The sequence below is a fragment of the Cololabis saira genome, chromosome 8 (genome assembly GCF_033807715.1).
Source record: "Cololabis saira isolate AMF1-May2022 chromosome 8, fColSai1.1, whole genome shotgun sequence".
Taxonomy (NCBI): domain Eukaryota; kingdom Metazoa; phylum Chordata; class Actinopteri; order Beloniformes; family Belonidae; genus Cololabis; species Cololabis saira.
This window is the reverse complement of record NC_084594.1, coordinates 1,319,921-1,333,531: the sequence shown is the minus strand read 5'-3', so window position 1 is coordinate 1,333,531 and position 13,611 is coordinate 1,319,921. Positions and strand designations below refer to the sequence as shown.

At 40.8% G+C, this 13,611-nt stretch overlaps 1 protein-coding gene across 1 annotated transcript; it reads left to right on the top strand.

The window, feature by feature from the left end:
* Positions 1 to 4,713: 4,713 nt before the first annotated feature.
* eif6 (eukaryotic translation initiation factor 6) lies at positions 4,714 to 13,195 on the top strand. The gene is made up of 6 exons (XM_061728334.1): positions 4,714 to 4,786; positions 4,903 to 5,049; positions 8,385 to 8,470; positions 8,556 to 8,731; positions 9,568 to 9,929; positions 13,128 to 13,195. The coding sequence occupies exons 2-6, from the start codon at positions 4,943 to 4,945 to the stop codon at positions 13,135 to 13,137; spliced, it is 741 nt and encodes a 246-aa protein (XP_061584318.1). The 5' UTR covers positions 4,714 to 4,786; positions 4,903 to 4,942; the 3' UTR covers positions 13,138 to 13,195.
* The last annotated feature ends 416 nt before the right edge of the window (positions 13,196 to 13,611 follow it).

Genomic DNA, 13,611 nt, shown 5'->3' with positions numbered 1-13,611 from the left:
CTTCCTGCGGTGAACTAGTAATGTTCCTAGTCTGACCGTTTTCTGAGACAGACCCGCAGCTCCGGCGACGCTAACGGTTACCATGGCGACTCTAACGGTTACCATGGTAACGGGGCTGGAAAACGCAGCATGAAAACAGTTACAAGTTTCTCTCAAACGGAGCTTGGTAAATGTTTGTCTGTAAGTAATGACATGTTATATTGTTAAGTATACTATGATTTGTAGTGTACACACTTACTTACCGTTCAAGTTTGGTTGTTATTTCTTTGCGTAGTTTATCACCTTTATCGTTTTATCGTGGCAGCGCAGTGTTTTTATTTGTCCACCAGAGGGCGGTATTTAGTCTGTCTCAGCCCATTTAGCTTTAATTATCTGTTTAATCAGTAACAGCGTTAGAAAGAGTAACATTAATGTTATTACTGCTTATGTTTGTTTCCATTTTACTATGTAAATACGTTTGTGTGAAAATCATCCAGATATAACAGACATTATTTGTAGTAATGTTTATCTTTGTTTATTGTTTGCAGTCTTACAAAATAAAAAATATAAGAACTGGAGAGAAATACAAGAAATAAAACTGAGGACCAAAAGAGAAGAAATCCTCAAACTAAATAATTTCTTCAGCCTCTCCTTTTCTTCAGGATGTTAGCGATCTGTCTAGTTGTACAAGCTGAAACGAACTGCGAGGACAGAATATAAAATAAAATAAAAGGTTAACAAAAGGCCCCTCGGAAATATCACAGAGGTTAAAAACAGACGTTTATGAATAAGGTCTAACTTCACCGCGGTTCCTGTGGCAGAATTTGTTTTATCAACGTCCTTTGTCTCATTGTTTCTGGACAGACAAACACAATTATCTCTTAAAATTAATAATGTTCCACCTTTTGAATGAAGCCATATTATTATTTTCATCATGGATGATTTGGAATTTTCTGTTTCTGATATTATTAATATCATTTTGTTACTGGGTAATATTGCCCTAATTTATTTTCCCCTTCTTTAGTTTTCTACCTGATTTGTGAAATATATTGTAAATATTAGGAGGTATGATTGTTTTGTTAATATGTTATTGTTCTTTTCTAAGTTTTCACTTGTTAATAAAGTTCATTAGAAAAAAAGAAAAAAACAGAAAAAAAAGCTAAATACTACTCCCAATGTTGACTATTTACTACGATTGAGATTTTCTGTTTCTGATATTATTAATATCATTTTGTTACTGGGTAATATTGCCCTAATTTATTTTCCCCTTCTTTAGTTTTCTACCTGATTTGTGAAATATATTGTAAATATTAGGAGGTATGATTGTTTTGTTAATATGTTATTGTTCTTTTCTAAGTTCGTCACTTGTTAATAAAGTTCATTAGCAAATAAACAGAAAAAAAAGCTAAATAACTTTATACTTGTATTTCCGAATGTTGACTATTTGAGTTGAGATTTTCTGTTTCTGATATAATTAATATCATTTTGTTACTGGGTAAGAACCATATTCATTGTGCCAAATGGAGAGATTGTAAATAAACCCTCCTTCCTTCCGGGGTTTTATTAACGATTTTAAGATTTTATTTTCACACGTCTCAAAAGAGTAGAAAACAAAAATGCAAATAAAATAAGTCTAGACATTGGACATTATTTTTTATTTTAATTTAATAATTCCTCTCCTTTTTCTATGCTCCATTATGGGAATTTAAATGCTTAATTTATTTTGTTATTCATGTGAACCTTTTAATTCTTAGAGCATGGAGGATTTTTAGTGCCAAAATTAAATAAATACATCATTAATTAATTAAAATGGGAATGAAATATCATTCATTAATTAAATGTGTCATTAATTAATTAATACTGAAATAATTAAATATATTTTTTTGCTTAAAATGAATTGTATTTTAATTAATTAATGACATATTTCATTCCCATTTTAATGAATTAATGACACATTTATGACATTTTTTTTGTATTCCTTACAAGAATCCCCATTTTTTATTTGTATTTTCTTTTCTTTACATATTGCATTTAAATTGATATTTGTCCATTATCCTCTTTGAGTTTGTATATTTTCAATAAAGTTTTGTTAAATGAAACAAAAAAACTATTAACTTTTTTTTAAAGTTTTTATAGAACAATATTTTTTAAACAAGAAAAACACACTTTATACAAAACTGCTAGTAGAGAAAATATAATAAGAAAAAAAGAAAATTTAGGAGGTTTCATGAACAACAGACATATAAACAAAAATAAGGTAGACAAGTAAAAAAAGGAACAGTAAGTCATTTTAAAGCAAATAACATCGACATTTCAGAAAGAGACTTAAAATAAAAGATACTTTGAAATATCGGTTAATGATTTTTTATTAGAGTTATTTGACTTAATATTTTTTAAAGAAACAAAAAAAACTTTTGAAATCATTTATAAAAAAATGTATGTGTGTATGTGGTATTTATTTAGCCAGTAAGAGAATGACATTAACCCAGGACTGATTTGTCAATAGTATCTATATAAAAAATAATGTTACGATTTCTAAATTTGTATTAACTTTTCTTTTTTTTTTTCTTGTTTTTTTTTTAAACTTTATTCAACATTTCAAAATTACAAAATTCCTTTGAGGAAAGTTTGCAACTGAAACATAAGTTTCACTGACAGGTTCCAGTTTGTTCATGTACATGAGGTTTCTTCAGAACAGTCAAGGGTCTGTTATGGTGTTCCGCAGGGTTCAGTGCTAGGGCCAATCTTGTTCAGTTTATACATGCAGCCGTTGGGAAGTATAATCCAGAATCACGGCATACACTTTCATTGTTATGCTGATGATACGCAGCTCTATTTGTCTATGAAGCCGGATGAAACAGAACCGTTAGTTAAACTTCAGGCATGTCTTAGGGACATCAAGGACTGGATGTCCAGAAATTTCCTGCTTCTAAATTCAGATAAAACAGAGGTTATCATTCTTGGTCCAGAGCATCTTAGGAAGGTATTAGATGGTGTTGCGATGGCTTCCAGTGCAACTGTGAGAAATCTTGGTGTTATTTTCGATCAGGATTTGTCGTTTAAACCATATGTCAATCAGGTTTGTAAAATAGCCTTTTTCCATCTCCGTAATATTGCAAAGATTAGGAAAATCCTCTCACAGAGTGATGCAGAAAAACTAGTTCATGCGTTTGTATCTTCTAGACTAGATTACTGTAATGTGTTGTTAGCAGGATGTCCAAGTAATTTGCTGAATAGGCTCCAGCTGATCCAAAATGCAGCAGCACGAGTACTGACAGGAATTAGCAGGAGAGACCACGTCTCTCCAGTGTTAGCGTCGCTCCATTGGTTACCCGTAAAATTCAGAATCCAATTTAAAATTTTATTACTTGCGTATAAAGCCCAAAACGGCTTAGCTCCGCATTATTTACAAGACCTGATAGTGCCTTATGTTCCTGGCAGAGCTCTCCGTTCTCAGAGAGCAGGTTTACTCGTAGTTCCTAGAGTATCTAAATGTAGATTTGGAGGGCGGGCGTTCTGCTATCAGGCGCCACTACTATGGAACCAACTTCCAATCTGGGTTAAGGGGGCTGACACCACCTCCACCTTTAAAACTAAACTTAAAACATTTCTGTTTAGTAAAGCCTATAGTTAGTGTTAAGTAAACCTCTAGCTGGTGTTGGTAAATCTCTAGGTAGTGTAAACTTTAGTGTGTCAGAGTCGCTCCTGTGGTTTCTTGTGCTGGCCCCCCCTTCTCCTCCCTTTTCTCTCTTTTGTCCATGTTGCAGCATCCTTTGCCGGACACCGGAACCTGCAGTGTGGGAGTGAGGGGGGCAGGGTAACGGCCCCTTTTGGGCGGGGGAGAATGTTCGTCCCTCAAGACTCCTCTCCCTGGCCCTGCCCCTTCTCAACCTTTCCCCGACCCTGCACCCCAACCTGGGACTTGATGATTGGGCCGGAGCTTCGGGAGCTGCGTGCTGGCCTGCGGTCCCCACCCCTGGTCATCCCGTTGCTGGCCCCCCCTTCTCCTCCCTTTTCTCTCTTTTGTCCTGCAGGTGGCCGTGGGTGGCTTGTAGCTTGCATTACGGAGCACAAGTCTTTTCCTGACCCTGCACCCCAACCTGGGACTTGCTGATTGGGCCGGAGCTTCGGGAGCTGTGTGCTGGCCTGCGGTCCCCACCCCCGGTCATCCCGTTGCTGCTTCCACCTGCCTGCTGTGCTGCTGCCGTCCCTGACCCACCAGTCTGGCCCTCGGCAGGAGGGTCCCCCCTGATGAGCCTGGTCCTGCTCAAGGTTTCTTCCCTCCTAAAGGGGAGTTTTTCCTTGCCACTGTTTGGCTTAAGGTTTTTCTCCCACTAGGGGAGTTTTTACCTGCCATTGTTTATGTAATAACTGCTCGGGGGTCATGTTCTGGGTATGGGTCTCTGTAAAGCGTCTAGAGACAACTCTGTTGTATTAGACGCTATATAAATAAAATTGAATTGAATTGAATTGAATAAGTTCACAACACACAAGCGAATATGTAACTATACATTTTTTCCAAGATAACTTCTACAATTAAATTAGAAAATAAATTAAAATAATCAAAATAAAATAATCACAGGGGTTGTTGTATTAACTTTTCTACCACAGATGAATCCATAGATATATAGAATAAAGGCCTTTATATAAATCTATGGATGAATCAACCAATCACCGTTTAGGGACGAGGCCACGCCCCTTAAAACTACGTCGGTCGCTGAGCTCTGACGTCACCACGTTGTCCCGGAAGTGTCCACGTGGGTTGCAGGACTCTCTTCTCGCGTGTTTGGAGGCCTCGTCTCTCCAGGTAATTAATGATACTCTGATCGATTATTAAACACGGTGATCGGCGGGTTTGGAGCGGGAAAACTGTTCTGAAACCACGTGATTCCCTGAAGTTAACGCGTGTTCCTGGTGTTGCAGGATCGGATTCTTCACCTCCTTCATCCTCCTCTCCTCCGTCATGGCGGTCAGAGCCTCATTCGAGAAGAACAACGAGATCGGCTGCTTCGCCAAACTCACCAACACCTACTGCCTGGTGGCGATCGGGGGTTCCGAGAACTTTTACAGGTGAGACGCGCGCTCCCGTTTACCTGTCCGTGCGCGCTCCCGAGAGGAGCCGGACCACGTGACCACGTGTTCGTTGTAAATACTTTATTTCTACAGCACCTTTACATCAACCTACAGGTTACGGTTACCAACTTTCAGAAATAGAAATAAGGGATTAGATTTCAGCAGCGCAGTCGCCAACAAAATCCCCAAAACTTCTAAAATGCATAAAAATGTATTTATTTTATATAAAAAAACAAAATGCTTTGATTTAAAGTTTAAAGTGCTTTAATAGCATTGAACCTGCATGACTGTACAGACAGACAACCATACTGGTAACTGAAATAGCCTCCTATAAGATATCCTTTATTTTCTCCCTCAGTGGGGAAACTTATTTGTTGTCAGCAGTAACTTAGCACACACATGCAGGGGAGGGGTAAAAAGACTGAAAAAGTCAGAAATAAAAAATATATAAAGAATACAAAAAGATACGTATAAAATATGTATAAACACAGGATATGAACAGTATATACAGTTAAGAAACAGTGCAGAAAAGCAGGTGGAGTGTTGTGAGGTAGACTGACAGATTGGCAGATATTGCACATCTTATATTATTGCACATATTATTGTCTGTTGGCTACTGAGAGCAGGCGTGATTATAAAGTCTGATGGCAGCGGGGAGGAAGGACCTGCGATGCCTCTCGGTGGTGCATCGTGGGTGACGAAGCCGGTCACTGATGGATCTCCAGGGCTCTGACAGTCTCATGAAGGGGGTGGGAGACATTGTCCATGATGGAGGACAGCTTAGCCACCATCCTTCTATATGTATGTCCACATCAGCCCAGGTGTAGAATACAGATACAGGTGAAGAATATGGTGTAAAAGTTAATTTATTTCAATAATTCAACTAAAATATGGTGTAAAAGTTAATTTATTTCAATAATTCAACTAGAATATGGAGTAAAAGTTAATTTATTTCAATAATTCAACTAGAATATGGTGTAAAAGTTAATTTATTTCAATAATTCAACTAAAATATGGTGTAAAAGTTAATTTATTTCAATAATTCAACTAGAATATGGAGTAAAAGTTAATTTATTTCAATAATTCAACTAGAATATGGTGTAAAAGTTAATTTATTTCAATAATTCAACTAGAATATGGTGTAAAAGTTAATTTATTTCAATAATTCAACTAGAATATGGTGTAAAAGTTAATTTATTTCAATAATTCAACTAGAATATGGTGTAAAAGTTAATCTATTACAATAATTCAACTAGAATATGGTGTAAAGGTTAATTTATTTCAATAATTCAACTAGAATATGGTGTAAAAGTTAATTTATTTCAATAATTCAACTAGAATATGGTGTAAAAGTTAACTTATTTCAATAATTATACTTAAAAGGTGAAACTAATACATGTATATTACCTAGTCTCATTCCAGGCAAAGCAAGATATGTTAAACCTTTTATTTGTTATAAATTTGATGATGGAATTGTTTATTGATTTCGTAAAATATTCTCTAATTTATTTTTTATTTAGGGTTTTCATAAACTGTGAATCATAATCATCAAAATTATAACAAATAAAGGCTTGAAATATTTCACTTTCAATGTAGTGGGAAATACTATATTTGTTTCACCTTTAGTTGAATTTACTACGAATGACGTTTTGCAATATATTAATATTTTCCACCTTCACCTGTATATTATGACATTAATTATGTCATCAATTATTATGACGCTGTCTGGCACACACATATATAATAATAATAATAATAACATATAAAGATCTGGGCACAGACGCAGCAGGTCCTGTTCTCCCGCCACAAAGATTTTGCTGGCCTTAATGTTTCCTGTGTATTATTTTGTTCATTATTGTTAAATTTAGTGTTGATGTGTGTGTGACAGACGTGTGTATGGGGCGTTAATGAAAATACGGGACAAATCACGTCCCATATTAGTTCAATACGGGACGTGATGTTTTTTTTCTAAAATAAATGACAATTCCGTATTTTATGGGACGGGTGGCGACGCTAGTTCAGGGGAACCAAAGTGCTTTACATAATAAACATGTAATCAAGACAAAAAGTGCTTGCAGAATAAACCAAGAATTAAAATGTATGAACATAAATATAAAACAACAAGACCAAAGTGTCAAAAAAAGTGTCGCCGCACTACTGGGTATTAAATAAATAAGTTTTCAGTTTAGATTTAAAAGGCCCAGGTCAGAGATGTAACTCACAGGAGTTTATTCCAGAACTGGAACTGAAAAGGCTTGGTCCCACCAGAATACTGGAGTACTGTACTGTAATACTGTAGTACTGGACTATTGTAGTACCCAGTGCTTCTGATCTGCTCTGGGTGTGTTTGTTAAAAGACGGGTGTTTTTACTTTGGCTATAAGATGCAACTGATAAAAACTTGTCTTCACAACATTGTCCACTTGTCGGTCAAATTTTAAAAAGCTATCGATCATCACTCCCATGTTTCTAACTAGACTGGTCTGATGCAGCATTGCATTCTGGGATATAGTAGGTAGACTGGCCTGATGTAGATGTGGATTTTTTCCAAATCAGTGAGACATCCTGGTATTTTTCGCATACTGCAGATTTTGCTTCTGTTCACATACGGCCAGGGCCGCCGCAAGGGGTGTGGAACCGTGCGACCGCACGGGGCCTCGCGCTATGGGCCGTTTTTTTTTTTGTTTTTTTTTTGCTTTTTTCCCTTATAAATATCAACAGTCATGTTCCATTCCAGACCTAAATGTTTACTAGTCTGTGCATATCAATAAATATATGTGTCTGTTGTTCAATACAACTGATCAGACCAAGCGCAGACACAAGCTGCTCTGATCCAGACGGTGGAGTTGGAACAAACTGTCACACAATGTTGAGAGAACGAGACAGATTCAGGAAATTTCCATCAGGGGAGGAAAAAAGAAAAAACTAAAGAAAATGGAAGAGTTTAATGCCTCTCTGAAAGGCTCGTTTGATAAATTTGTTACAAAAATCACCGATCAACCGGGTCTCAAGCAGCCGTGGGGCCCCGTGTCGAGGCAAGAGATGATGATGAGGCAGGGGAAGGTATCCAGTATTTTGATCATTGGAGAGTTAAAATTGCGCATATAGACACCTGATCCGACCTGAAAAACTCCAAAATTTCAAGGGCCCCCCCCGGCCATTTCGCACAGGGCCTCGCAAATCTCCCAGACGGCTCTGCATACTACATTTTGGCAAAATCGGTACGTACTAGTAGTACAGTATGCGATTTCGGATACGACATCTGTGGGCGTGTCCTGACCTCTCTCTCTCTCTCTGTGGGCGTGTCCTGACCTCTGACCTCTCTCTCTCCAGCGTGTTTGAGGGCGAGCTGTCGGAGACCATCCCGGTGGTCCACGCCTCCATCGCCGGCTGCCGCATCATCGGGAGGATGTGCGTGGGTGAGTAGCTAGCGCTAGCCGCCGTTGGCCCCGCCCCCTCCCGGTCGGGTGACTGACAGGGAGGGGGCGTGTCTTGTGTTGCCAGGCAACCGCCACGGCCTGATAGTCCCCAGCAACGCCACGGACCAGGAGCTGCAGCACATCCGGAACTGCCTGCCCGACACCGTCCGGATCCAGCGGGTGGAGGAGCGGCTGTCGGCGCTGGGCAACGTGATCGCCGCTAACGACTACGTAGCGCTGGTGCACCCCGACATCGACCGGGTGAGAGACACGCCCACAAACTAACGTACAGGTCACCCCGACATCGACCGGTGAGAGACACGTCCGGAAACTATTCTAGTTCTAGTTTCCCGCCGATGGTTCTGACCCGGAGGTTCGCGTCAGAGCAACAAGCGTCCAAATTTCTGTTAGCTTGAAAATTAGAATAGCTGAATATCTCAAAAAGCGTAATATCTACCATGTTGAGACTAAAATATGTTGCAGTAAAACGCGTCCCGGGTTTGTCAATGTTGTAATGATGTCTGTACGACAAACCGTTGCCTAGCAACAAGCGTCCAAAATTAAATGGAATTTTTTTATTTAATTCAAAGTTAAATATCGCAAAAACCGTAATAATTAGCATGATGAAGTTTTATGGTCCTTTAGGGCCAATCGGGTCGAGTGTTTGTAAATTTGAACGATGTCTCTACGATAAAGTTCGGCCGAGCAATAAGCGTCTGAATTTTCTTTCTTTTTTTTTTTTGCTGCTTTTTGGCATCTAGCGTTGCCACGGTAACACTTTTGACTGAGAAAAGTAATGGCCATCGAGGCCACGATGGAGACGCATCCAACGATGTATGACCACTTTATTGACGCGAGCGACAGGAAGAAAATAGAATCAGGGCGTCCGACAAATGTTCAGCTCAAAACGCTGCGTCGCTGCGTCCAGTTAGGACAGTCCAATAGAAAATAAAGCAATGGAATTGATTTTGTTGCTAACGCTCGCATCGCATGCAGTTATTAGGACACGGTGTAAAGTGGGAGATACTTGTGTGGGCGGAGTCTAACGTGGGCAGAGTCTAAAGTGGGCGGAGTCTAACCCTTTGCTCCGCCCCCAGGAGACGGAGGAGATCCTGGCCGACTCCCTGCAGGTGGAGGTGTTCCGTCAGACGGTGGCGGAGCAGGTGCTGGTGGGTTCCTACTGCGCCTTCAGTAACCAGGGCGGGCTGGTGCACCCCCGCACCTCGGTGGAGGACCAGGACGAGCTGTCGTCGCTGCTGCAGGTGCCCCTGGTGGCCGGCACGGTGAACCGCGGCAGCGAGGTCATCGCCGCCGGCATGGTGGTCAACGACTGGGCGGCCTTCTGCGGCCTGGACACCACCAGCACCGAGGTGTCCGTCATCGAGAGCGTGTTCCGGCTGGGAGACGCCGCCGCGCCGTCGGCCATCGCTACCACCATGAGGGACTCGCTCATCGACAGGTGAGGATAGGGGCCTTCAACTAGATTATTCAGGGGGCCACATCTGCAAAAAGACTGTATGGAAGGGGCTGCACTGCGTGCGCACACAAAGCGCGCATGCGGAAAATTTGGGGGTTTTCAAAATGTATTTTGCACTCAAAGACAAAGATTTATGTATACAGGACTGTCTCAGAAAAATAGAATATTGTGATTTTCTGTAATGCAATTACAAAAACAATTAAAGCTGCAAGCAGCGATGAACGGGCCCTCGCGCGTGCAATTTGCACCAATTACGGTGAATGACTCAAAACTAAGTCCGAATACACCACCCACGATTCTCTATGTCAAACCATTCAAAAGTTATAGCAGAAAATCGGAACAACCAATCAGAAGAAGGGGCGGGGCTAATTTTCACCAATTGTGGTCAAGGACTCCTTACAGAATCTGATGACACCACCCACGGCTCTTTATGTCAAACCATTCAAAAGTTATGGCAGAGAAAAGTATTCTAGGGGGCGCTGTTGAGCCGTTAGGCCACGCCCATTAATGCAAACCAGGAAATATCAAATTTATCACCAGGCCTGGCTTGGTGCAAAATTTGGTGACTTTTTGGTGCACGTTTAAGCCGGGAATACACTGTGCGATATTTTGAATCGTATGAGACTGCCCCATCTCACACTGCACGACTAGATCGCGGAGTTCAAAAGTTTAGAGCCCACGATTTATGTTCTCACACTGTACGAGCCGATGCTCGGATGCGACCCGTCTGCTGACACTATACGATCATAATCCTCCCGTCGGACCTCTGTGTACTGGAACTCGAGGCCGGTTCTGGGGCACGGGTAGGCTGTTCCAGCCCAAACGTGCGTCCTGCCCACCCGATCAAAGGTTATGGGATCCTTTATTTTTTTTATAATTTAATTTTTTTATATATATATATTTAAAAAATCCCAAAATATCTGTACCGTTTCTGGTTGGGTGGTCACTGCGCATCATTTTTAGACATAACAATGAACACATACCGCAAAAGTTGTGTCTCGCGGAGGAACCCGACGTCCCAGCAAAATGAGAAGAGAAAAAAGAGTTGTTCCGAACAGTACAGCACAATGATAAAAACGAAATCACATTATGGGCGATTTTTATTATTTCACTTTAGTTCATAATTCATCTTCATTGTGGCATCATATAACACTGTTTTAGTCATTTTTGTGCACTTTTTGGCTCATTATATTGTATTTTTCTACATATTTGGGAAGACGAGGTTGCGCACATTGTATGACGTCAGGTTTGTTTACATCAGGGGCCGCTGCTATTGGTCCAGCGCGATCACGTGACGCGTCCGAAGCGCTCCTTGACACAGGAAATAGTCCCGCTATTAAAATAACGATCTTGAAAATACTTCCCAAAAATCCGAGTTCAAACTTTTATCCTATGCTTAACATAAATAGCTCTTTTTTTTTAAAGTGAAAAGAATTTACACGCAGGAGGTGGGAACGAGATGAAACGAAAAGGTGGGTGACCTGACGGCACAGCAGACAGCGCACACACTGAAGGCTGATTTATGGTTCCGCGTTACACCAACGCAGAGCGTACGGCGCAGGGTACGCGGCGACACGCACCGAACGTGGAAATGCGGTCTTTTTCTGTTATTAAAACATGTTGTAGTGTGAATTTGCAACACTTAAACTACAAATAATAGTTTTTGAGGTGACATCAGAGATTGCGCATGCTCTCTGTGAAAGGATGAGGTAAATCGGGTCGCAGCACGGCTTCAACTGTGCGATGCCTTCACGAGGAGCGACCAGGATTTCAAACATGCTTGAATTTCTTGCGACCTCACGATTTGTGATCGGGAGCTCGTCGTGAGGTGTTAATCTCTCGTCGTTACCCCACGTACACTGCACGAGGCACGAGCAACGATTGGGTCAAAATCGGGCCCGATCAAAAAAAAGTCGCACGACTGGAAAATCGGCTCAAAACGAGCCGATAATCGCACAGTGTATGCCCGGCTTTAGGGGGAAAAAAGGCCGTCATTTCGTCAGAAGAATAATAATAATAATAATAATAATAATAATAAAAATTCCTACAGATACAATAGGGCCTTCGCACTGTAAGTGCCAAGGCCCTAAAAATGTCATCCATTCTGGATTCATTACAAATCAACTGAAATATTTTAGCCTTTTATTATTTTAATATTGCTGATCATGGTTTACAGATTAAGAAAACTCAAATATCTCAAAAAATTAGAATATTCTGGGAATCTTAAACTGTAAACCATAATCAGCAATATTAAAATAATAAAAGGATTGCAGTATTTAAGTTGATTTGTAATGAATCCAGAATGTATGACATTTTTGTTTTTTTAATTGCATTACAGAAAATAAAGAACTTTATCACAATATTCTAATTTTCTGAGACAGTCCTGTACGTTCGCTCAAAAGCTGAAAATGGCGGGCCCACAAAAAAATCCGGATTTCTAAAACTGTGTGCACGCAATGTTCTCTTTATAAATATCAGTCCAGCTGGAAGGTTAAGGTGAATTCTCCTCATATCCGCCCTCTACACGCCCACTTTATACCATGAATGATCAATGCAAACTACTTGATGACTGTATTTGCATATGAATGAGCTGCTGAGCATGTGCAGCGCCACCTGCAGTCTGTTTCTGCTGCTCAGGATGAATGAGTCATAGAGTCTGTGTTCTGCAGAAAATACTACCGTACATCCCCGTTTCTTTTATCTCAGTTTCTTTTTTTTAAAGGCTTTTTCATGCAAATAGACGATTTAACAGCAGGAAGTCAGAATGTGCGTCACATAGATCTATGTCAGGGGTCGGTAACCCAACATGTTTTAGATCCATATTGGACCAAAAACACAAACTAATATGTCTGGAGCCGCAAAAAATGGAAAGTCTTGTATCAGAATTAGAATGAAGAAACACATGCTGCATGTTTCTATATTAGTTAGAACTGGGGGAAGATTTATTTATTCATTATGCACTTTGAGAAAAATGTGGAAATCTCGAGAAAAAAGTCGAAATGTAGAGAGAAAAGTCAAAATTTCGAGACAAAAGTTGAAATGTTGAGATTAAAAAGGAAGGAAAAAAGAGAAGGGGAAAAAAGGAAAGAAAAGGGGAAAAAAAGACAAAAAAAGGTCAAACAACAAACGTTGGTTCTCCTGGGGAATGTTGGATGTTAAATGTCGTCTCTCTGTCTCCAGCATGGCGTAGCGACGTAGCTGGATGAGCTGCTGGACCTGGACCCCTCCCCAATGACGGACCCCCTCCCTCTGAAGCCACGCCCCCGAGGCCACGCCCCCTCCTCGTTTCCTGGGCGGAGCTCCGCCTCCTCTGCAGAACTGCCGGAGCTCCGGCGCCCCCTGAGGCCACGCCCCCCGAGGCCACGCCCCCTCCTCGTTTCCTGGGCGGAGCTCCGCCCCCTCTGCAGAACTGCCGGAGCTCCGGCGCTGACGGCGCCCCCTGCAGGCTGATGTGACGGATGTTTGTGTCGTCACTAAACTTCTTCTGTCTGTAAATAAAAACGTGTCTTTTTAACTTCTGTCTCGTCTCTTTGTTCCTGGAGGTTAAAGGTGTCGGTGGGGGGGAACCGGTGTAGTACTTTAGTACTTTAGGTCCTGTGTTAGTACTTTAGTACTTTAGGTCCTGTGTTAGTACTTTAGTACTTTAGGTCCTGTGTTAGTACTT